Genomic DNA, 24,838 nt, shown 5'->3' with positions numbered 1-24,838 from the left:
CCTTTCAAGGGTCTGTAAGTACTTCACTGTAGTACTTCAATGCTCTCTCTCTCCACATTCACCACTTGTGAAACACAGCAGCCATTTTGGTGCCAAAACACCCATCATATTAGAGCTGGGCTCAGTCAGTTTCAGAGGAGAGTTTTCTACGGTCAGATTTAGAGAGTCAGAGTGGGAATTTGGCTGGAGAACAGGTCTTAACAACCCCTCTCTACGAGGGAAAAGTGCTCCCTGCTGACACCATATGGAGCACCTACCTACCAACACCACGCACAACAAACAGGTCTCCTGTTAATGCATTCGTCTGACCAAACCCAAAAACCTCACAAACCCCACAATTATTGGCATCACCACGATGCACCTGTACACCACAATGGCTATAGCTTAAAAATGTTATTTTTAATTGATGAAGTTAGATGTTTAATAAAAATGCCATTGATCGTCACGGTAGTGAGACACACTGCTACAACAGTTGGCATGGTGGACAGTAATCACGTCTGGGTAGTCACACGGGGCGAGGATGCCCCCTGCAGTCTACGAGACACCAGTGCATATTTTCATGTAACGTCGTATGGTAACAACACCATTTCCGTTCCACAACGCAATCAACGACTCTCTAAACATTACGAAAAGAAAAGGAGACCATTATTAAAATTGTGCAAAATCTTTATTCATTCCTTTCATCATATCTTTCCATCGTCGTCACCATCATGAACACACCACTGACAGAGAAGGACAAGAACAGATAGGGATCTGAATACAGTCACTCTTCATGGGGGGGGGACAATAGGTATCAGCTGTCAACGGGCCCTACATACTGCAGCTAGAAGGAACACTGGATACTGAAGGCTTTGTAAGGTGTTTCCCACAGTCTTTCCATTTCTACAAACAATATTTGACATGTGCAGATAGAGCCATTTCTCTCCCAACAGTACATTTCTCCTTCTCTGGTCCATATTCACATGTACAATACACTCTTGTTGTTGTTGTTCAACACCAACGCCACTATGTATGTATGTCCTAGTGAAGACATTTTACCATAAGGGACATTTTAGTTATTTTGTTTACTTTTACTCCAAATATAAATCTTTCGGTGGTTCCCTGTCTTTCTACACACTAGACAGGTAGACCTTGAGACAGTCTGAGAGAGAGAGAGAGAGAGAGAGAGAGAGAGAGAGAGAGAGAGAGAGAGAGAGAGAGAGAGAGAGAGAGAGAGAGAGAGAGAGAGAGAGAGAGAGAGAGAGACAGAGAGAGAGAGAGACAGAAAGACAGAGAACATACATTTTATCTGGGCTAAGCAAATGTTGAATAAGTGCAATGTCCAGTATAATGTACTATAGCACAGAAAATATGAATAACCCACACATACATACAACTAATTGATAAACAGAGTAAATTATACACAGGGTTGCCGTTCCCCAAGGTGAACCATAAATATGTAAGTAAAGCACTTGAACAACATCCAGTGTCCTGTGGGTAGGGCCATATAATATCTCCATGTGTTAAATCTCTCAGAGTAGGGAGGGGTAGTGGTCTGTAGGGCATGGATTCACCTGGGGTCACTGCCCTAGTCTCTCAGAGTGGGATGGACTGTACTTTATGGAGCAAGTCACAAAGATAAGTCTATGGCCATGGCAGAACAGCTCCTCTTGTCAGTGCGATTTCTCGAAGAAGAAGAGTGTTGCTATGGGTTTTGCATCATGCTCTCTCAGATTCAGCAGTCTAGAGGGCACCAGTATTCTCTGTGTCATCATTTTGACTCTCCGGTCTAATTTCCCTAAATGAAACGTCAGGAGAAGACAAGAAAGCCTTTAGTCTACAGAGGGAGCAGGCTGTGGCTGTGTCTGTCTGTGACTAGTCTCTCCTGACAGACTGGTAACAATATTAGCTAGTGATGGATTCTCCTGTGTAACATACAATCATGTTACTCAACCAGAGGGCTTCAGGTCCCTCTGTCTGTGCTATCTGAAGACAAACTGACCCACTACATGATGAGGCATGGTAGAACAGTGCTTTGACCCGGGAGATAGTTGCATCTTGGCCCGTTAATTTATGTCATTAGTCAAAGAATAGGAAATAAACGGATCACTGAGATAATGCCTACAACAAACACAATAAAATAACGACCTTCTATATGCATGTAGATCCATCATTCAACACCCACAGGGGGACGTAATAAACAAAACATGATTCTTTGTTCTTCTTCTAGGTATCCACAATGAGAACTGATGAATATAGATACATAGTCCAAAGGATTCTCACATTTGCAGCTGATAAAAGAGAGTGGATGAGACTTGACAGTGGCTCAGGAGGAAATGAGAGACTAGGGGCTGAAAGGGAAGTGTGTGTGTGTGTGTGTGTGTGTGTGTGTGTGTGTGTGTGTGTGTGTGTGTGTGTGTGTGTGTGTGTGTGTGTGTGTGTGTGTGTGTGTGTGTGTGTGTGTGTGTGTGTGTGTGTGTGTGTGTGTGTGTGTGTGTGTGTATGAGCGCTTGCGCTTCAGCTCAGAGTGTGTGTGTGTGTGGCAAACCAGTCCAGCTAAGGTTTCCTTCATTCATCCCTGTGTTCTCCAGCTCTATCTAGCCCACGGGTGTGGCTCACTGGAGCACAGAGTAGGAACTGTTACACATGCTAGCCAGACACAGGGAGAATGGAAAGCAGAGGAATAAAAAGTGAGGGAAAAGGACTGTAGATATGAGGCGTAAAGATCATCAACCTCCCTCATCTGGTCTGAGTTTGTGTTTCCCGAATGTCTGTCTGTATTTATGTCTATAGTTCTGTCTGTCGGTCTATCTGCAGTACAGACCTGTTCCTCCAAGGGCCACCGGGGAGCCTCCATTAGCTGGAGTAGATCTGGGTGCCGATCACACGCATTATCTCCTTCTGCACCTTGGGCTCCTGGGTGTTGATGTTGGCATCTCCCACCTGGCCGTCCTCGTACCTGCAACACAGAGGTGGCCGTTCACATTCGATGAAACGATGTGACTGGTAGTTCGCTGTCTTGCTGTGCGTCACGTTTCTATTGTTCCTCATTTTGTTACATGGTTGTGGAACGTCTTACGGAAACGCAATAACAACTTTACAGGCAACAGACGGAACCAACGTGTCACACGGATTTCTAGGGGAACGATAAGAGTCAGGACGAGGTTACTCACACGAAGAAGAAGCGCGTGCAGACGTGGTCGGACACAGGACACACCCAGATGTTGCCGTGCTTCTGCAGGTCCTTGGACGTGATCACTGAGTCAGGCAGACAGCGAGACATGGAAGGGGTCATCGTTAACAAAACACACCACCCCATGACCAAGAACAACGGCTCAAAATTGACCAAGCTAGTCTATACATTTCATGTGGTACAGTATTTACCTTCACAAAGGGCAATGCAGTTTAGATTCCGGCTCTGGAGAAACCTTGACTGGATAGGACGGCTCTGTGGAAGCAGTCAGTACAGAGCATGATGTAATGCTCGGACACGTATCAACAGGGCAAATGGTTGTAAGTCCTACGTGTATGAGTCTCTCACCATCAGACACTGCACCTGTGGAACAGTATTCATACGGTTGTAGCGCTGCACCAGCTCATCTTTGGTGGGCATGCGGTGCTGTCCTTTACCCATCCCTGAACACACACACGGATGTAAACAAACGCAAAGTTGGTCAGAGCTGTACTGGAGCTGAGATACTACCATATGCTGAACAGGTCAACAGCTGAACATACTTTTGAGTTCTGTTGATGGAACAACACAGAGGAGGTGAGGATGGCATAGGGTCAGGGTATTGCTCAATCTTATTTAAAGATGGCTGCTTGCTTACCCAGTTAGACTTGGACGCACATGCACACAAAACTAGATGACATCAGATGAGTGTGTGATATGCAATGCACAGAGCCAGACACATACAGACCAGACCAGCAGCCCCACAGTGGACACACAGGACAATGTAGTGCAGGGACAGCACTGGTAGGTGAACCCAACCCAAAGATGAAGATGGACTGTACCAGAGACAGAGACAAATCAGCTGAACAAAGTGAGCAGACACAACTAACAGTCTGAAGGACGAGGGGTGAGAGAGAGAGACAGAGAGAGACATAGAGAGAGACAGACAGAAAAACAGAGTGAAACAGAGCGAGACAGAGAGAAAGACAGAGACAGAGAGAGAGAGACAGAGAGACAAAGACAGAGAGAGAGAGACAGAGAGACAAAGACAGAAAGAGAGAGAGCAGGCCATAGCCTGCAGGACAGAGGGTCATTCCTACCTGAGTATCCAAAGGAAATGCTGGAGATGGGGCTGAGATAGATACCCTTTCCATAGGCTGCACCATGCAGCTTGTGTTGAAAAGAGCAGGGGGAAGAATCACTGAGAGCCCACCAGCAGCGCACACACTCAAGAGACACACACACACACACACACACACACACACACACACACACACACACACACACACACACACACACACACACACACACACACACACACACACACACACACACACACACACACACACACACACACACACACACACACACACACACTCAGAGACACACTGCCAGAGGAACATACACTCAAGAGACACACACTCTCATACACACACACATACAAGAGAGACACACACACACAGAGAGGTAGCAGTGCAGAGAGAAGGTAGAACGTAGCCCACAGTGGGCTCTATGTTGAACCACGAGGTGAAGTGCAATAGAAAAAGAAACCTGCCTAAAGTACAATACATTGGTTATTGTAGGACCACATAGTCTCCTGTTCCACTACCCACTGAGACCTCATAAGGTGTTGAGGTGAGGTAACACACGTCCATGTAGAAGTCTTGTGTTGAACATTCATGTAAATCATCCATAATAACGTGGAACCACATCAGAACGGATGGCGACAGAACAAGGGGAGGATGAGGATGAAGACGGATGATGAAGACGGGGGAATGTTTGATGGACATCCATGGCAGAGCAGAGGGGGTTTCAGCTCCAGTGGAGAGGTGACACCCACGGAAATACTTTGTGAGAGTGGAGGAAGAAGAATCACTTCTGAGTTTAGGAGACAGAGATGACATGTATCTGAAGGACAGCGTGGCGAGAGAGAGAGAGACAGAGACACAATCAGATTTGCTGTGCGAGCTGAAGGCGTGACAGAATGAACAAACACGCGCTCAAGGTGAGGAGGAGGGAGAGAGCGAGGGACGCAGAACAAGGAGATGAACGACGAGTCTTCAAAGCTCTAACAACAAAGGTTCTAATGCTGTAATATGCTCATAATAAACCGCTCACTGACAACAAACACCCTGCTGACTTCTGCCATCCATACAGCATAATATAATAACAGGAAGAAGCGAGACGGCGTGTCTCAGAGGTGCATACAGCATGAACCTAAGAGTCTATAGACATAGAAATAGATTGTCATGCATGTGGTTTAATGTCTTGTACAGGGTCTTGAACTGCCAGGAAGATCAGCCATATACATATTAAACATCATTAGGTTCAGCATAGAGGTAAATAAGAGAGACAGTATAGGTGATGACCGTTACTGACCTTCCTTGGATCCCTCACCCACTCACCCACTCTGTGGATCCTCATAGCGAAACAGACATGGGGCGGGGCAGCAGTCGTAACCTCTGACCTAGTCTACTCAGTGCTCTTAGTGGTTAACCCAGGCAGCCACGCCTTCAGCCAGGCCGACTGGTAACCCCCAGCCCCCCAGCAGACAACACAGCCCCTCCGCCTCTCTATCAGGGCAGGAAGAGGCGTGGCGTCCACTGCTGTCAGAGCAGGAAACAGGAAGTGCTCGACATATGCCAGGGGAAAATTACTGGTGGGCCTGGCATTTTAAAGCGCCCAATACATTGAGAGAGAAACCTGGCATCCGTTACTGTCAAAATGGATCAGCTGGACAGCCAACCTGCACTGTGTGTGATGAGGACAGACAGGCTCTGTCCAAGGGAGGATGCGTCTTAGCTCAGCCAACTGCTGGATCTACATACCTGCAGTTTGGTATAAGAGGCATTGACTAGTCCATTTCTCAGAACGGAGTGCCAGTTCTCTATATGGGAACCACTAGAGCAGGTGCAGGGAGAGAGAAAGAGAAGGAGAGTTGTGAATACTGAACACTTCTTCCTCAAACAGGCCCAGTGCTTTCTAAAGGCTCCAACAATGCTGTGCAGAGAGCGTTCAAAACATAATTATTTCCACTTTTGCATGCCCACCATTTATGGACATATTGTTATACTGTACCTCGAGTAAAGCATTCATGCCGTGAGCTATCTACATCTTATTGGCAATGCAATAAGTCTGTTTACACTGTGTTTTTGGCTGATTGTAATGAGATAGTGATTCTATTTTCTCACATTTTCTAAACTTGGCATGTTTGTTTGCTAAAGACAGCAGAATGGCTGAGGACATACAGCACAGGAACAGCTCAGAAATCTCATGATATTACATCACCCCTCCTTCTCCTTTCAACAGCAGGATGTTACGTGAATAGAAGTCTCAGTGGGAATACATCAAACTATACCTTCTCTCATCTCTTATTGTCCTCAAATAAACCCCAGGGGTGAAACAGGGTAGCCATGCTGTTATTCTTAGTAGAGACAATGTTCAAGAGGAGTGGTTGTTGAATTTAAATCAGCTAGCTGCCTGAGGGACAGAGACCGTTCTGATTGCTTTCAGATAGTCCCATGCATGCTTCTGCTTCGTGCCTTTTGTACAGCAGGGGCATGGCTGTCTGTTGCTCACACTGATATTGCTACATCAGGGACCCAGTACTGCTGGGAAAACAGGGTGTGGTGTCTGTTCACTGTGCCGTCAGCTGGTGGATGCTGTAACTACCAGATATGTGGGACTCTATTATGTGTTGTCTCTGTCTATAAGACTGGGCGGCAGGTAGCCTAGAAGTTTCAATCCCGGATCTGACAGGAAAAATAAAATCGGTGTGGAAGTGAGCTGGCAACCGGAGGATACTGGTATCTAATCCCAAATGCCGTTGCCTGACATTGTGCCCTTGAGCAAGGCACTTAACCCCCCACAACAACTGCTCCACTGGCGCCCAGTGTGGCAGCCCCCTGCTCCAACCTGGATGTGTCTTTGGGAAGGGATGGAATTAATTTCGGTTGGACTTTGTGCACAATTGACGAATCAAGTCATCTCAAACTTAATATAACATAGTACCTATTCTGTATGTGGGAGTCTATGGTTAAGGGGAGGTTGGTGCTGCCATATACTGTATATGGGACCACTACAGGGGAGTGGCACCCTTAGGGGAGAGAGAGGGGACTCACTGGAAGGCAAAGGTGCTGCCGTAGAGCTTCTTGGCCGTGCGGAAGCGTGCCTCCTTGGCAGGCGGGCTGCTGAGCAACAAGAACTGGTGGGATGTGTGCATGAACTTCAGTTGCTATAGGAGAGAGAGAGAGACGGAGGGAAGGAGAGAGAGAATAGAGAATCATGTAGCGGAGAACACACGGCAACAGTTACGAGGAAGAGCAGACACCAGAGATCTGTGTTATTCATACCCTACTCAGAGGCAGCTTGACGATATGGGATCGGTTACTGGATATGATCCTAGAGAGGGAGAGAGAGGGAGAGAGAGGACGGGATAGGATGGGGAGGAGAAAAACAGGTTCGTGAAAGAGGCAGAACAGGGTTGGAGGTTTAGATTGCAGGAGGTGTAAGCAGAGACCTTCTACCTACCACTGCAGTAGAGGGTGAGCCAGAGGGTCCAGTTTGTCCATCTGTTTCTTAATCTCCAGATATGAGCCCTGGAAAAGACAGCTTTCATTATTTCACACCCCACTATCATTTCGTCACTAAACTACCAAATCTAAATATGACAAGGAGACGATTCAATGCAACAACACATATATAGTCTCTTTTCACAGCCCAAGTCCAGCACTGCCCTTCCTTCATCCCAGCCTCCCCCAGCCTCAGTACCTGGGTCATCTCGCGGATGGACATGACACTGTCCAGTGCTTTTTGCAATCTCTCATAGTTCTTCTTCTGTGACCAGGGAGCAAGATGGAGCCACAGAGACAGGCGTCAGAAGGACAGGGAGAGAGAAAAACATTGGATTAATATCTACAACCCATTCAATGAGCCCAAAGTAATGTTTCAGAATGTTATCACATATTATGATAACCAGACATCCTGTAACGTGGTGTGTAACCACAACAACAGTAGTAACCTTTGGGTTGAAGGCCAGAGTCTTGGGGTCGTTGGGGTCGACCACAGACGGGTAGGGTTCAAAGATGATGCTTTTACGAGGAGACTCCAGAGCAGCCCGACACATAGCCACCAGCAGATCCACCACCTAGGGATCAACATGAAAGCCGATCAGTTATCACCAGATAGACAGGGACAGACAGACAAGACGGGGGGATAGAGAAAGTGTGTGTGTTGTTAGTCAGGCAGTCACCTCTGCTCCAGTGGCCACCTCCTCTGCTGCTCCTGACATCACACCCAGAGTGTAGAAGGAGAACACACACAGCTCTCTAGTGCACACAGCCGGCTGCGCACCCACACACACACACACACACACACACACACACACACACACACACACACACACACACGCACGCACACACACACACACACAGGGCAAGCGGCACACACACGCACATGAACAAACATCAATCTGAGTGAAACAAAGAAACTTGCTCATAGCTGAATTGAAACATTTACATTTTAACGTTCACTTCACACTGTATGTTTTTTTATGTGGTCTACCTTCAACATGGATCCGTTCTGAAAGACGTGCTGCTCGTCACAGACCACACAGTACTCATTGAGAGTGGGGATCCTCTGCTCCGAGTATTTCATTATCTGTCAGGAGACAAAACATGGTGTTCCTGCCAATCACCCCCTCCTCTCTTCCAGCCCCATATACCACTCTCCTATCATGACATCATCAGCTGACTGGGCCTCTTATCAACGCTTTAGTCTGTCACTTTACCCAGGGTTGAAACAAACCCATTATACACACGCACATGAATCTAAATCATTTGATAGATAAAACATTTCCTCATTTCAACTTTCATGAATCAATTAAACAGAGGCGGAGACCTTCTTTAAGCACATACTATGTCCTCTAACTCTTGTAAGGGTAATTTGACCCTTGATAGTCCTATCAGTGTTTGCGCTTTGGAGTTGTTTTGGAAGGACGTTCAGAGTGAACTAAAAGCCTATTAGGGCCCTAGCTTTGTCCTTGAGGTCTTATCTACCTGTACTAAGAAGCCATACTCCAAGGTAGGGATGTTCTTGCAGTGGCCGCCCGCCTGGGATGAGAAAAACAATTCAATCAGCTGCCTCGTGGTAATCTGCGCTGGGGCCCTGGCCGCCGGGACAGCCACAGTCTGATGGGTACAGTGAAGACAAAGCATTATGGGACACGGCGCCAGCCATCTCAGGTATGGGTAGGGAGAGGCTCAGGAAGGAAGGTAGGTACAGTACTGTAGGTGTGTTGGTTGGGGGAGGGTACAGTCAAAGTTCTCAGGTAGTTCAAAGCGAGAAAACAATTAGATAGTATGGATAAGAGAATGGGGAAATAGTTGCTTGTGACGAGTATTGCTCTGAATTCATGCACTTTCTGATATGGATGATGTATTGTGTTTGACTGTTCTAGCTAGCTGTAAGGTCACAGTGATTTTTTTAATGCAATAGAATACCCATCAAAACACACACACACGTGAAATTTCATTAGGTGCAATAACTGGGCTCTGGGCAATATTTAGACATGTGTTTTTGGGTTTCACAACTCAAATACCATCAGGTCCAACAGCAATACGTGGAATGACGTTCATGTGTATTGTCTTGACCTCTGTTTTGAAACGTGTCTGCATGTCTTGACTGCTGTTTTGAACATGTCTGATGTATGTATGTTGACCTTTTGTATACAATGTTTTCATGTTTATATGTTCACCTGCCAAAGGCCTGCAGATGTAAGTTAGCTGTTAGCTAAATCTGGTGCAATGCATCTCTTCTCACTTCTGAGATGTTTTTGTTGTCCAAATAAACTTAACAAATAAAAAATAAAAAATATTGTGTTGTCTGTGCTGATGTGTATAGGGGTAAGAGGGCCAGTCAGGAGAGGGGTGTGTGATGGTGGTGGTGAGGCGAGGTGGCCTCCGACCTGGCTGTTGGGGGGGTAGCTGAACAGCTCCCCCTTGGGGTTCTTCATGGTGCAGGAGATGGAACGATTCATGAGCCGGGTCACCCTCAGCTCTGGAACACTCAGCTTCCCCTTCAGAACCGTGTCCTGGATCAGAGGGTAGCTGGGGGACCTGGGAACACAGACACACACACACAACCCAGAGACCATTAATGGATAGACCTGGAAGTATACAGTACATACACATACAGACAGACATTCAGACACCTACGCAAGAAAATTATAGGAACATAAAAGTTCAGAGCAACCAATTAGTGAGTATGTTTACATGCACACTAATAATTCAATGTTAAGCTGATTATGGCAATACTCCGGGTTTGGCACTAGTCATGTAAACACCTTACTCTGATTATCTTAATCTGCGTAAGATCAAGCAAAGTAAGCATAACCCGGTTAAACAACCTTTATTGGAGTTCCTGTGTTGTTATTGATCTGGGCGTGTGCTATCACGATCAATCAGAGCCTCCCTCGAGTGAAGTGAGTTCGGGAAAAAGTCTTTAAAATAGTTTACACATACAAATGTTATACGTCCAAACTCAAATAGGCTTCCCAAAAATAACATGTTCGCTGTGATAGAATGTTTATTTTGATTGGCAATTTTCTACATTTTTCCATCAGGGAGCCTGATTATGCACTGTACATGTATAGCGGATTGTGAGCGAAATCGTTCTTCTTGCAAACCATGTAAACGTTTTAATCTAAATATTATATTAATCAAGAGTATTCACAATAACTGTATTATTGAATGGATGTAAAATGTACCCATTGACTACTGAGATGACAGTGATGATGAAATCTGACCAGGATAATGAATGTGAAGATATAATAGTAGCCGGGATAGTACTAGAAGCTGTAATAGTAGCCGGGATAATACTAGAAGCTGTAATAGTAGCCGGGATAGTACTAGAAGCTGTAATAGTAGCCGGGATAATACTAGAAGCTGTAATAGTAGCCGGGATAGTACTAGAAGCTGTAATAGTAGCCGGGATAATACTAGAAGCTGTAATAGTAGCCGGGATAGTACTAGAAGCTGTAATAGTAGCCGGGATAGTACTAGAAGCTGTAATAGTAGCCGGGATAGTACTAGAAGCTGTAATAGTAGCCGGGATAGTACTAGAAGCTGTAATAGTAGCCGGGATAGTACTAGAAGCTGTAATAGTAGCCGGGATAGTACTAGAAGCTGTAATAGGAGCCGGGATAGTACTAGAAGCTGTAATAGGAGCCAGGATAATACTAGAAGCTGTAATAGGAGCCGGGATAGTACTAGAAGCTGTAATAGTAGCCGGGATAGTACTAGAAGCGGTAATAGGAGCCGGGATAGTACTAGAAGCTGTAATAGGAGCCGGGATAGTACTAGAAGCTGTAATAGGAGCCGTGATAGTACTAGAAGCTGTAATAGTAGCCGGGATAATACTAGAAGCTGTAATAGTAGCCGGGATAGTACTAGAAGCTGTAATAGTAGCCGGGATAATACTAGAAGCTGTAATAGTAGCCGGGATAGTACTAGAAGCTGTAATAGTAGCCGGGATAGTACTAGAAGCTGTAATAGTAGCCGGGATAGTACTAGAAGCTGTAATAGTAGCCGGGATAGTACTGGAAGCTGTAATAGTAGCCGGGATAGTACTAGAAGCTGTAATAGTAGCCGGGATAGTACTAGAAGCTGTAATAGGAGCCGGGATAATACTAGAAGCTGTAATAGGAGCCGGGATAGTACTAGAAGCTGTAATAGGAGCCGGGATAATACTAGAAGCTGTAATAGGAGCCGGGATAGTACTAGAAGCTGTAATAGGAGCCGTGATAGTACTAGAAGCTGTAATAGTAGCCGGGATAGTACTAGAAGCTGTAATAGTAGCCGGGATAGTACTAGAAGCTGTAATAGGAGCCGGGATAGTACTAGAAGCTGTAATAGGAGCCGTGATAGTACTAGAAGCTGTAATAGGAGCCGGGATAGTACTAGAAGCTGTAATAGGAGCCGGGATAGTACTAGAAGCTGTAATAGTAGCCGGGATAATACTAGAAGCTGTAATAGGAACCGGGATAGTACTAGAAGCTGTAATAGGAGCCGGGATAGTACTAGAAGCTGTAATAGTAGCCGGGATAGTACTAGAAGCTGTAATAGTAGCCGGGATAGTACTAGAAGCTGTAATAGTAACCGGGATAGTACTAGAAGCTGTAATAGGAGCCGGGATAGTACTAGAAGCTGTAATAGGAGCCAGGATAATACTAGAAGCTGTAATAGGAGCCGGGATAGTACTAGAAGCTGTAATAGGAGCCGTGATAGTACTAGAAGCTGTAATAGGAGCCGGGATAGTACTAGAAGCTGTAATAGGAGCCGGGATAGTACTAGAAGCTGTAATAGTAGCCGGGATAATACTAGAAGCTGTAATAGGAGCCGGGATAGTACTAGAAGCTGTAATAGGAGCCGGGATAATACTAGAAGCTGTAATAGGAGCCGGGATAGTACTAGAAGCTGTAATAGGAGCCGGGATAATACTAGAAGCTGTAATAGGAGCCGGGATAGTACTAGAAGCTGTAATAGGAGCCGTGATAGTACTAGAAGCTGTAATAGGAGCCGTGATAGTACTAGAAGCTGTAATAGTAGCCGGGATAGTACTAGAAGCTGTAATAGGAACCGGGATAGTACTAGAAGCTGTAATAGGAGCCGGGATAGTACTAGAAGCTGTAATAGTAGCCGGGATAGTACTAGAAGCTGTAATAGTAGCCGGGATAGTACTAGAAGCTGTAATAGTAGCCGGGATAGTACTAGAAGCTGTAATAGGAGCCGGGATAGTACTAGAAGCTGTAATAGGAGCCAGGATAATACTAGAAGCTGTAATAGGAGCCGGGATAGTACTAGAAGCTGTAATAGGAGCCGTGATAGTACTAGAAGCTGTAATAGGAGCCGGGATAGTACTAGAAGCTGTAATAGGAGCCGGGATAGTACTAGAAGCTGTAATAGTAGCCGGGATAATACTAGAAGCTGTAATAGGAGCCGGGATAGTACTAGAAGCTGTAATAGGAGCCGGGATAATACTAGAAGCTGTAATAGGAGCCGGGATAGTACTAGAAGCTGTAATAGGAGCCGGGATAATACTAGAAGCTGTAATAGGAGCCGGGATAGTACTAGAAGCTGTAATAGGAGCCGTGATAGTACTAGAAGCTGTAATAGGAGCCGTGATAGTACTAGAAGCTGTAATAGTAGCCGGGATAGTACTAGAAGCTGTAATAGGAGCCATACTTGGGGATGGGAGAGAAGATGCTGAGTCCTGCGCGGAACTTCTTGATGGTTCCCCCGGCCTTGAACCAGCTGTGTCTCTTCTCCTGCTGGGCCTTCAGGAACTCATTACTGAGATGCTTCCACTGCTGGGACGTGAACGTACTCAGGATCCTATAGGGCACACAGCACAACCAGTCACAATCAATTAGCAATTAGCAGATGTCATTGACTCTACTGTACATTTAAGTCCATAATATACATTAAATGACCAAAAGTAGGTGGACACCTACTCGTCGAACATCTCATTCCAAAATCATGTGCAATAATATGGAGTTGGTGTGCAGGCCAGTCAAGTTCTTCCACACAGATCTAAACAAATCATTTCTGTATTGACCTTGCTTTGTGCCCTTGGGCATTGCCATGCTGAAACAGGAAAGGGCCTCCCCCAAACTGTCGCCACAAAGTTGGAAGCACAGAATCGTCTAGAATGTCATTCGATGTTAAGATTTCCCTGCAATGGAACTAAGGGGCCAAGCCCGAACCATGAAAAACAGCCCCAGACCATTATTCCTCCTCCACCAAACTTTAAAGTTGGCACTGTGCATTCGGGCAGGTAGCGCTCTCCTGGCCTCCGCCAAACACAGATTTGTCCGTCGGACTGCCAGATGGTGAAGCGTAATTCATTACTCCAGAGAAGGCGTTTCCACTGCTCCAGAGTCCAATGGCGGTGAGCTTTACACCACTCCAGCTGACGCTTGGCATTGGGCATGGTGATCTTAGGCTTGTGCACTCGACCCAACGGTCCTGTTCTGTGAGCTTGTGTGGCCTACCACTTCGCGGCTGAGCGGTTGTTGCTCCTAGACATTTCCACTGCACAATAACAGCACTTACAGTTGACCAGGGCAGCTCTAGCAGGGCAAAAATTTGACGAACTGACTTGTTGGAAAGGTGGCATCCTATGACAGTGCCACATTGAATGTTCCAGAGCACTTCAGTAAGGCCATTCTACTGCCAATGTTTGTCTATGGAGATTGCATGGCTGTGTGCTTGATTTTATACACCTGTCACCAATGAGTGTGGTTGAAGGGGTGTCCACATACTTTTGCATATAAGTTGTATAGGTGTCATTGAAAATGGTGGAAATCTTGTGAAATTTGTGTTGGACCCATGGATAGCCTCTCTGAACCAGAATGAGTAATCGTGCTGAGTGGCATATGACTTGGGTAGGACTCACTTCTTGAGCTGCAGGCCCAGGCTGAAGCCCTCTTTATTGGAGGGCTGGAACACCTCCACTGACGGTTCTGAGAATAGATTACTCATTATTTCGCAACCCATAGGAGTGAAGAGCTCAGCTCTGATTAAACACACACAGGCACACATACAGTTGAAGTTGTAAGTTCACATACACCTTAGTCAAATACATTAAACTCAGTTTTTCACATTTCCTGACATTTAATCCTAGTAAAAATTCCCTGTATTAGGTGAGTTAGGATCACCACTTTATTTTAAGAATGTGAAATATCAGAATAATAGTAGAGAGAATAATTTATTTCAGCTTTAATTTCTTTCATCACATTCCCAGTGGGTCAGAAGTTTACATACACTCAATCAGTATTTGGTAGCATTGCCTTTAAATTGTTTAACTTGGGTCAAACGCATCAGGTAGCCTTCCACAAGCTTCCCGCAATAAGTTGGGTGAATTTTGGCCCATTCCTCCTGACAGAGCTGGTGTAACTGAGTCAGGTTTGTAGGCCTCCTTGCTCGCACAAACTTTTTCAGTTCTGCCCAAAAATGTGGAAGTATGCTTGGGGTGGTCATTGTCCATTTGGAAGACCCTTTTGCGACCAAGCTTTAACTTCCTGACTGATGTCTGGAGATGTTGCTTCAATATATCCACATAATTTTCCTCCCTCATGATGCCATCTATATTGTGAAGTGCACCAGTCCCTCCTGCAGCAAAGCACCCCCACAACAGGATGCTGCCACCCCCGTGCTTCACGGTTGGGATGGTGTTCCTCGGCTTGCAAGCCTCCCCCTTTTTCCTCCAAACATAACGATGGTCATTATGGCCAAACAGTTCTATTTTTGTTTCATCAGACCAGAGGACATTTCTCCAAAAAGTACGATCTTTGTCCCCACTCGCAGTTGCAAACTGTAGTCTGGCTGTTTTTATGGCGGTTTTGGAGCAGTGGCTTCCTCCTTGCTGAGCAGCCTTTCAGGTTGTGTCGATATAGGATTCATTTTACTGTGGATATAGATACTTTTGTACCTGTTTCCTCCAGCATCTTCACAAGGTCCTTTGCTGTTGTTCTGGGATTGATTTGCACTTTTTCAAAAGTATGTTCATCTCTAGGAGACAGAACGCGTCTCCTTCCTGAGCGGTATGGCGGCTGAGTGGTCCCATGGTGTTTATACTTGCGTACTATTGTTTGTACAGATGAACTTGGTACCTTCAGGCATTTGGAAATTGCTCCCAAGGATGAACCAGACTTGTGGAGGTCTACAATGTTTTTCTGAGGTCTTGGCTGATTTCTTTTGATTTTCCCATGATGTCAAGCAAAGAGGCACTGCGTTTGAAGGTAGGCCTTGAAATACATCCACAGGTACACCTCCAATTGACTCAAATGATGTCAATTAGCCTATCAGAAGCTTCTAAAGCCATGACATCATTTTCTGGAATTTTCCAAGCTGTTTAAAGGCACAGTCAACTTAGTGTATGTAAACTTCTGACACACTGGAATTGTGATACAGTGAATTATAAGTGAACTAATCTGTCTGTAAACAATTGGTGGAAAGAATGTCTTGTGTCATGCACAAAGTAGATGTCCTAACCGACTTGCCAATGCTATAATTTGTGGAGTGGTTGAAAAACGAGTTTTAATGACTCCAACCTAAGTGTATGTAAACTTCCGACTTCAACTGTACACAGGCAGGCGAACGCATGCACACACACACACACACGCACAGCCACTGGGGCTCTGCTCACCCGGTCCATCTAGGTACTGGGAGAGAGAGAACCGTAGTCTCAGAATGATGGGCTCTGTTCGGATGACCTTCCAGGCTGTTGCCACCTCCTCCTGGAACAAACACACACACATATGATATACACATACACTTTCTACTATGCTGAATTGTAATACTGGAATGCCCAAAGATAATAAAAACGAAAACTCACATCCAAGAAACTGATATTAATCTGAAGGTCAATGTCCACATCATCAATGGTTCCATACTCTCTGAAAGAGGAAGAATAGCAAACATTCAGATGTAATAATCACATAAACTGAAAAGCTTTTCCGCACCAAGAAACTTGACATCTCAGTGGGTCTGATGTTCTCTGTAGCAAAGTATTTACTGATAATGACAATAACAGTTTGTGGTCTTGGTTTAGAGACTTGGCTGTGGAGACTGTGTGTGTACTGTAGTACCTGACAGAGACAGCACTGTCGGTATAGATGTCCTTCACTGCCTCGATGTCTGCATCCAGTTGGGGGTGTCGGTACAGGTCAGCAGCACAGCTCCCCTGCAGGCCGGGAGGGGCACAAGTCAGACCACTGAATTATCCATGGAGATGCTGCTGTAGCATCCATGTACAGTAATATGAGCTAGCACTGATACTCATGTATACAATGACTGTAGTATTAGAAAATGTACAGGGGCAGTCTCCTGTTCTGCTGTCTCACAGGACTGTATCGGCATGTCTCTATCTCTAGTTCCGTCTTCTATCTGTCTCGTTCTCACACACATATATTAGTGCCTACAAACAGGCTCTCATGTCTCGGTAGATGGTCTGAATCCACTGGAGAATAGGCTTTTAAAACCGGACTGAATTTACAGTACTTTCACCTCAATCCTTTAGAGATAACTTTATGTAGAAAGCTGATTGAAAGATTAAGACATTGTGTATGTCACATAGGATTTGATGTAACAAGATTGCAGTTACTGTAGACCCCTAGGGGAGTTCTGTAGACCCCATGTGTTGATTCTGTTTGTATTGGACCAAAGAGCCTAGTGGGCAAAACTGGTTGAAATGACGTCATTAAGACATCCTTTCTACCAGTTTTGTCCGGTTTGCCCTCTGGGAGGGATAGGAGGCCTGGGAGGATGTCATGACGGCCTGGGTACCTGGATCCCATAGAGGAACTGCTCCGACTCATTCTCCCCATCTGATTCCTCATCAGTCCAGGACTGGCCTTTGATGTCCTGCAGGCATACAGACAGATGTGAAACGCCATTATAGTTATTATCGCTCCATCTCCCATCCTTTCTCTCTCTCTGTCCATTTAGCTGCCAGTTCTTCAAAGACTTCAAAATAAAGCTTTTTATGTCACGTCAAAGGGATGGACGGAGATCCATTTGGATAAACAAAGTACAACTAGACATGAAATAAGCCAAAGATATTCAATACATCATTTGTAAAACATGTATGACGATTCACTATTATGTTTTCGTTTGGCTTAGTAGTTATCGACAGCAAGGCATCACGCCTTATATATCTATTAGATATCTACACACATCAGCCATTCTGACTGTATCTATTATGATAACTGCAGTCTGATGATAAACAGAGACTACAGTATTACGACTATGATATTACCATTGGATATGGTGTTATAAGAGTCGTCTCACCATTGGGTCTGTTGTTCATAGGGGTTTCTCAGACAGGTTAAGGCTTCTCCCATCCATAACAGCTGAGCTCCATGTAGGTGGAGGGACTGAGGTTGAAGTCTGGCCTGGTCACTCGGACTTCCTCTCAAACTGTGGTACCTAATCATTTGGCATGACAGGAAGGAGAAACAAGAACAATAAGCTTACAGTATGTCTCTTATTTCAGCATTTTCACAAAGCATCTACCTTAAATAAACACAGTTCACTAAACAATGATGCAATGACGTTTTCCGCATTGCCACTTCCTAATGGTGGCCTCCTTTTCCCTTTTTCTTTCAATCATCTGCACTTCACCTTGCCATGTATCCTAGCAACAGCCACTTCTGCCATCTGTCACCGTCCCATTAATCACAGTGAAGACGGAGAGTGTGTGGGAGAGAGAGGCTTTATGTGTTGTGCTTTGTGCACAATTTTATGTTTAGGTAATCTGAATATCCAACAGAATCTTCATCTAATCTTTTCAATCTGTGTACAAAAGGTAAGGAAAGGGTAGTCCATTTGGTAAAAATCACTTCATTATATTACCTGCACTGTCAAGTTTAGGAATAGTCTTTGTTAGGAATAATCATTGAAAGTGTGCAAAATATTTATCTGGCTGAATCAGGAGTTAAAGCCAGGGATGGACATATTTCTCTCTGGGCAATTTTTACATTTTCTCAACATCCTAAAATTGTGATATTTCATCATCATCAGCCATTAAGCTCTCAGACCTCACAATGACCTCAGAGGATGAGATCACTGTGCTAGATGGTACCAGGTGTGTACTTTTATAAAATGAATCTATGATATATCCCTAACAGCTCCCAACAAAAGCATAATAGCGTTACAGATGATAGCGTACTTCCCTCCACATATTTCAGCTGCCATATCTTTACATTCAGGTGTAAACACATCATTGTGTCCCCTAAGCTAAACACAACATGCACTGAAGGCAATACCTTTTCAACATTGGACAAAATCACAACATAGACGACAAAAGATCTAGAGTGACACATCCAACACAAAAATAAGATTATATCAGTTAAACTGCATAATGGTAATGGACTCCTGTCAGCTGTACGATGCTCATAGTTGAATACAGGTTGTTATCACAGAACACGCTAATAAACACACACTCACAACACATACACAGCCTGTGGCTGTTAGAGTCAACAACAAATCCAACGATGCCTCCTCTACCAGATACGTGTGAGTCCATACAAATGAAGAAACACTGTCTCTCTTTTCCTCTGCCTCTCTCTCCTTTCTTCTTCTGTGCTTACTCAGTTCAGCGACCTCATCTCTCCCCAAACCTGAGCCATTTTGTTTCACCAGAACCTGCCTCTAGCGAGACCACATTCCATTTCAACTATAGTGTATTTATCATGCGTTCTTTTGCTATTAATGGTTTTCCACATCTCCTGGATGTTCAGCAATCCTCTTTTGGAAAGCCCCCCCCCCCAAATCCACTCACCAATACCCCCCCCCCCCCCCCCCCCCGTATTCCCCCACCTGCATTGCCATGTCCCCGAACCCCCCACCCCCCTCGCCTCTCTCTGTCGTCTCACATACCGATAGAGCAAACTGACCCTCTCCCCTCATCCCTTCAATGAGAATTAAACACACGCAGAGGCATGCAACTTTACCCATCCCCCACCTCTCCTCCGTCCGGCACGCTTACCTATACAGGAGCTGGAGATGGAGGATGGAGATGGAGGATGCTGTCCTTGGTCCTGATCCTTTCCCTCTTAAAGGGAACACCTGCTTTTATATCCCTGCTATGTCCCCCCTGAATGAAAAATTTAAATAAAATTACTTAAAAACAACAGTGAGAATTGTAAATGCCAAAATGGCTGCCTCCCTCTCTCTCCCTGTCCGTATCAGCCTCTCTGCTTCCCGGTGGCTGCTCTATGTCTGTGTTTATCTATTGCAGATCTCTGCTCGTACTGCCGTCTTAGTTTTTGCCTGACAACACTGAGGGGCCTGAGCATGCCCAGTTGGAGCTAGCAGCTGGTCATGTGACTTGCAGCTGACTGTGTTTCTGCTAAAGGGAGAAGGGGGAGAGAAAAATGGCAGTCCTGTTAGTGCTGTGTGTGTGTGTGTGTGTGTGTGTGTGTGTGTGTGTGTGTGTGTGTGTGTGTGTGTGTGTGTGTGTGTGTGTGTGTGTGTGTGTGTGTGTGTGTGTGTGTGTGTGTGTGTGTGTGTGTGTGTGTGTGTGTGTGTGTGTGTGTGTGTGTGTGTGTGTGTGTGTTTCTGAGTCTGTTTCTAAGCCTGTGTCTCTACCAGAGCAATCACTTTTTGAGAAAGAAGTGCATGTCTGTTGTCTGATACCATTTTAGGACCATTCTGTCTGTTACGCTCACAAATCGCCTTTTCTAAAAGATGAAACAAAAAAAACATATACAGTGAAAACTTAGGAACGAAACCACAAAACATGAAACATATTACATTCTAATTAACTCATGAAATGTAGAAGCATTGGTACAGTATTTAATGTATTGCAGTGTGTATAGCAATTATATAGCAGCATATTGTTTAGGATATTGTACAGTGGCTGAGTCAGTGTCTGAGCCAATGGCAATTAGCCTCTGTGCAACAGTCTTAATCAGTGTTTATCCTGGTTAGCTCCCTGCATCGTGGTAAGTACTGACCAATATCACAGACAGATTAGGCTCTGAACGAACTGTCCGTTTGGCTCTGCTGTGTGTCCACTCTTAGTAAGGAGTGCTGTCTCACTCTTTGCTGATGTGTTATGGCAGGAATTCCAAAGTGCAGTGACCCTTATAAAGATTTTCTGCCTGAAGACAAAGATAGAACATACAGTGCATTCAGAAAGTATTCAGACCCCTTGACTTTTTCCCAATTTATTTTTATTTTTTTATATCTCACCAATCTACACACAATACCCCATAATGACAATGCAAAAACAGGTTTTTAGACATTTTTGCAAATTTAAGTATTCAACATACACTACTGTTCAAAAGTTTTAGAACACCTACTCCTTCAAGGGTTTTTCTTTCATTTTTACTATTTTCTACATTGCAGAATAATAGTGAAGACATCAAAACTATGAAATAACACATATGGAATCATGTTGTAACAAAAAAGTGTTAAACAAAAAATATATTTTACATTTTAAATTCTTCAAATAGCCACCATTTGCCTTGATGACAGCTTTGCATACTTGGCATTCTCTCAACCAGCTTCATGAGGTAGTCACCTGGAATGCATTTAAATTAACAGGTGTGCCTTCTTAAAAGTTCATTTGTGGAATTTCTTTCCGTCTTAATGCGTTTGAGCCAATCAGTTGTGTTGTGACAAGGTAGGGGGGTACACAGAAGATAGCACTATTTGGTAAAAGACCAAGTCCATATTACGGCAAGAACAGCTCAAATAAGCAAAGAAAAACAACTATCCATCATTACTTTAAGACATGAAGGTCAGTCAATGTGGAAAATTTCAAGAACTTTGAAAGTTTCTTCAAGTGCATGTCGCAAAAACCTTCAAGCGCTATGATGAAACTGGCTCTCATGAGAACCGCCACAGGAATAGAAGACCCAGAGTTACCCCTGCTACAGAGGATGTTCATTAGAGTTACCAGCCTCAGAAATTGCAGCCCAAATAAATGCTTCACAGAGTTCAAGTAACAGCCACATCTCAGCATCAACTGTTCAGAGGAGACTGTGTGAATCAGGCCTTCATGGTCGAATTTCTGCAAAGAAACCACTACTAAAGGACACCAATAATAAGAAGAGACTTGCTTGTGCCAAGAAACATGGGCAATGGACATTAGACTGGTGGAAATGTGTCCTTTGGTCTGGAGTCCAAATTGGAGAATTTTGGTTCTAACCGCTGTGTCTTTGTGAGACGCAGTGTGGGTGAATGGATGATCTCCACATGCGTATTTCCCACCTTAAAGCATGGAGGAGAAGGTGTTATGATGTGGGGGTGCTTTGCTGGTGACACTGTTTGTGATGTATTTACAATTTTAGGCACACTTAACCATAATACCTACTACAGCATTCTGCAGCGATACGCCATCCCATCTGGTTTGGGCTTAGTGGGACTATCAAACTTTTGACCGGTAGTGTAAGTATTCAGACCCTTTAATTTTTATAGATTTCTTTTTATTAAACCTTTATTTAACTAGGCAAGTCACTCAGTTACTCAAGTACTTAGTCGAAGCACCTTTGTCAGCGATTACAGCATCGAGTCTTCTTGGGTATGACGCTATAAGCTTGGCACACCTGTATTTGGGGAGTTTCTCCCATTCTTCTCTGCAGATCCTCTCAAGCTCTGTCAGGTTGGATGGGGAGCATCGCTGCACAGCTATTTTCAGGTCTCTCCAGAGATTTTCAATTGGGTTCAAGTCCGGGCTCTGGCTGGGCCACTAAAGGACATTCAGAGACTTGTTCCGAAGCCACTCCTCCGTTGTCTTGGCTGTGTGCTTAGTGTCGTTGTCCTGTTGGAAGGTGAACTTCTGAAAAACATCCCCACAGCATGATGTTGCCACCACCATGCTTCACCATAGGGATGGTGTCTGGTTTCCTCCAGACATGACGCTTGGCATTCAGGCCAAAGAGTTCAACCTTGGTTTCACCAGACCAGAGAATCTTGTTTCCCATGGTCTGAGATTCCTTTAGGTGCCTTTTGACAAACTCCAAGTGGCCTGTCATGTGCCTTTTACTGAGGAGTGGCTTCCATCTGGCCACTCTACCATAAAGGCCTGATTGGTGGTGTGCTGCAGAGATGGTTGTCCTTCTGGAAGGTTTCTCCCATTTCCACAGAGGAACTCTGGAGCTTTGTCAGAGTGACCATCGGGTTCTTGGTCACCTCCCTGACCAAGGCCCTTCTCCTCCAATTGCTCAGTTTGGCCGGGTGGCCAGCTCTAGTAAGGGTCTTGGTGGTTCCAAACTTCTTTAATTTAAGAATGATGGAGGCCATTGTGTTCTTTGGGAACTTCAATGCTGCAGACATTTTTGGGTACCCTTCCCCAGATCTGTACCTCAACAATCCTGTCTCGGAGCTCTATGGACAATTCCTTCGACCTCATGGCTTGGTTTGCTCTGACATGCACTGTCAACTGTGGGACTTTATATACACAGGTGTGTGCCTTTCAGAATCATGTCCAATCAATTGAATTTACCACAGGTGGACTCAAATCAAGTTGTAGAAACATCTCAAGGATGATCATTGGAAACAAGATGCACATGAGCTCAATTTTGAACCTCATAGCAAAGAGTTTGAATACTTATGTAAATAACGTTTTTTTATTTTTATTTTTTTATACATTTGCAAACATTTCTAAAAACCTGTTTTTGCTTTGTCATCATGCGGTATTGTGTGTAGATTGATGAGGAACATTGTCATTTAATCTAAGGCTGTAACGTAACAAAATATGGAATATGGGATGAGTCAGACCGCAGAGTGAAGGAAAAGCAGCCAACAAGTGCTCAGCATATGTTGGAACTCCTTCAAGACTGTTGAAAAAGCATTCCAGGGGAAGCTGGTTGAAAGAATGCCAAGAGTGTGCAAAGCTGTCATCAAGGCAAAGGGAGGTTATTTGAAGAATCTCAAATGTAAAATATATTTTGATTTGTTTAACACTTTTTTTCAATACAATTTGCAAACATTTCTAAAAACCTGTTTTCGCTTTGTCATCATGGGGTATTGTGTGATGGTTTTTGAGGTGAAGTTGTATTTAATCCAAGGCTGTAAAGTAACAAAATATGGAAAAAGGGAAGGGGTCTAAATACTTTCCGAATGCACTATACTTCAAGAGCCTATGGTGGGGGAGTATGCACAGTGCATGACCCTTTCAATAGACATAATTATACAGGACAAATGTACACACCTTCTCAAAGGATGGCTCTAGCTGTATGCGTACAGGGGAGACTTGCCATAGACATAGAATAGATAGTTCTGCAGTGAATATTGCTTTTCTAGGTCTTTATCAAAAATGGAATCACTTCAATAAAATATTATAAAAACCTGATGAAGATTTTACATGATATGAAAATAAACTATCATCTTAGTCAGAAAACATATAATCTAACAAATCAAAATTTGAATATATCATCACAGCCGCTTATCTAATATCTATATATCTATAGGATTTGACTGAGGATTTCACCAGGGTGAGGGTTATCTTACTGTACCTCATGGCTGTGGTGTGTGAGATGATAATGCCCTGTGACTGGTGGGGGCTTGGCCAGCGGGGCCAGGTGATTGGGTTGGAGGGAATGTCCCTCACCTGGGCAGGTGTCCATTGGTCTGAGGGAGCAGAGCCTATGAGTGCAGAGTGCAGGACACAGCCAGAGTCTGGCCAGGGCCAGGGAGAAGCCAACAGTGGCAGCAGCTGCAGCCATGTTACCTTTGAGTTCAGGTGAGGACTACCGTAGGAGCGGACAGAGAGGGAGGGGTTACATTCCATGACTGAATGGTGTACATGATGACATGTAGACAATCCCTACACAGTTAGAACACTTCGCCAGTGACAACAGGTAGGAATTTTCCTCTAATTTGGCTTGATGAGGGTTAGGCAGAATTTGTAGTCTCACTCCCATCTGTGATGAGAGCTTGAGTTGAGTAGGAATACAACAAGTCAGATTGAGTGAAAGGGTTTTTGTTTATATAACTCCTTTACCCAAAATATATTGCATGATATAAAAGTAAGAGAAAAGGTTAGAGGGAAACTATCAAAGGTTTGTGCTGGGGGAAGGAATATTCAATTGTAGTTTAGCCACAGCAAGCTAAACCTCAGCTAATCTCTTCTTCATAATGAACACTAGAGGGAGCTGCTGATTATAAATCATCTCAT

At 44.5% G+C, this 24,838-nt stretch overlaps 1 protein-coding gene across 6 annotated transcripts in view; it reads right to left on the bottom strand.

Annotated features, from left to right (window-relative positions):
- The window catches only part of LOC139576007 (protein mono-ADP-ribosyltransferase PARP6), a 42,264-nt gene extending 22,275 nt beyond the window's left edge, over window positions 1–19,989 (bottom strand). The window contains exons 1-24 of one of the 6 annotated variants that reach the window (XM_071401561.1): window positions 19,700–19,988; window positions 18,001–18,138; window positions 17,497–17,574; window positions 16,800–16,894; window positions 16,547–16,607; window positions 16,358–16,448; window positions 14,606–14,672; window positions 13,393–13,542; window positions 10,116–10,266; window positions 9,208–9,339; window positions 8,714–8,809; window positions 8,403–8,495; window positions 8,172–8,297; window positions 7,922–7,987; window positions 7,682–7,749; window positions 7,504–7,552; window positions 7,273–7,385; window positions 5,980–6,052; window positions 4,252–4,321; window positions 3,521–3,615; window positions 3,364–3,427; window positions 3,153–3,237; window positions 2,804–2,938; window positions 649–1,777 (exon numbers count right to left, since the gene is read on the bottom strand). In XM_071401561.1, the coding sequence (XP_071257662.1) occupies window positions 2,836–2,938; window positions 3,153–3,237; window positions 3,364–3,427; window positions 3,521–3,615; window positions 4,252–4,321; window positions 5,980–6,052; window positions 7,273–7,385; window positions 7,504–7,552; window positions 7,682–7,749; window positions 7,922–7,987; window positions 8,172–8,297; window positions 8,403–8,495; window positions 8,714–8,809; window positions 9,208–9,339; window positions 10,116–10,266; window positions 13,393–13,542; window positions 14,606–14,672; window positions 16,358–16,448; window positions 16,547–16,607; window positions 16,800–16,894; window positions 17,497–17,574; window positions 18,001–18,003 (1,929 nt within the window). In that variant the 5' untranslated portion in view covers window positions 18,004–18,138; window positions 19,700–19,988 and the 3' untranslated portion in view covers window positions 649–1,777; window positions 2,804–2,835. Of the gene's footprint in view, window positions 1–648; window positions 2,939–3,152; window positions 3,238–3,363; window positions 3,428–3,520; window positions 3,616–4,251; window positions 4,322–5,979; window positions 6,053–7,272; window positions 7,386–7,503; window positions 7,553–7,681; window positions 7,750–7,921; window positions 7,988–8,171; window positions 8,298–8,402; window positions 8,496–8,713; window positions 8,810–9,207; window positions 9,340–10,115; window positions 10,267–13,392; window positions 13,543–14,605; window positions 14,673–16,357; window positions 16,449–16,546; window positions 16,608–16,799; window positions 16,895–17,496; window positions 17,575–18,000; window positions 18,139–19,158; window positions 19,265–19,699 lie in introns of those variants that run through there. The other 5 variants (XM_071401562.1, XM_071401564.1, XM_071401565.1 and 2 more) reach the window with 5 other exon arrangements.
- Window positions 19,990–24,838: the final 4,849 nt, after the last annotated feature.

The sequence above is a fragment of the Salvelinus alpinus genome, chromosome 5 (genome assembly GCF_045679555.1).
Source record: "Salvelinus alpinus chromosome 5, SLU_Salpinus.1, whole genome shotgun sequence".
In the NCBI taxonomy this organism is placed as follows: domain Eukaryota; kingdom Metazoa; phylum Chordata; class Actinopteri; order Salmoniformes; family Salmonidae; genus Salvelinus; species Salvelinus alpinus.
The sequence above is the reverse complement of the archived record's forward strand: the minus strand, read 5'-3'. Positions and strand labels throughout refer to the sequence as shown.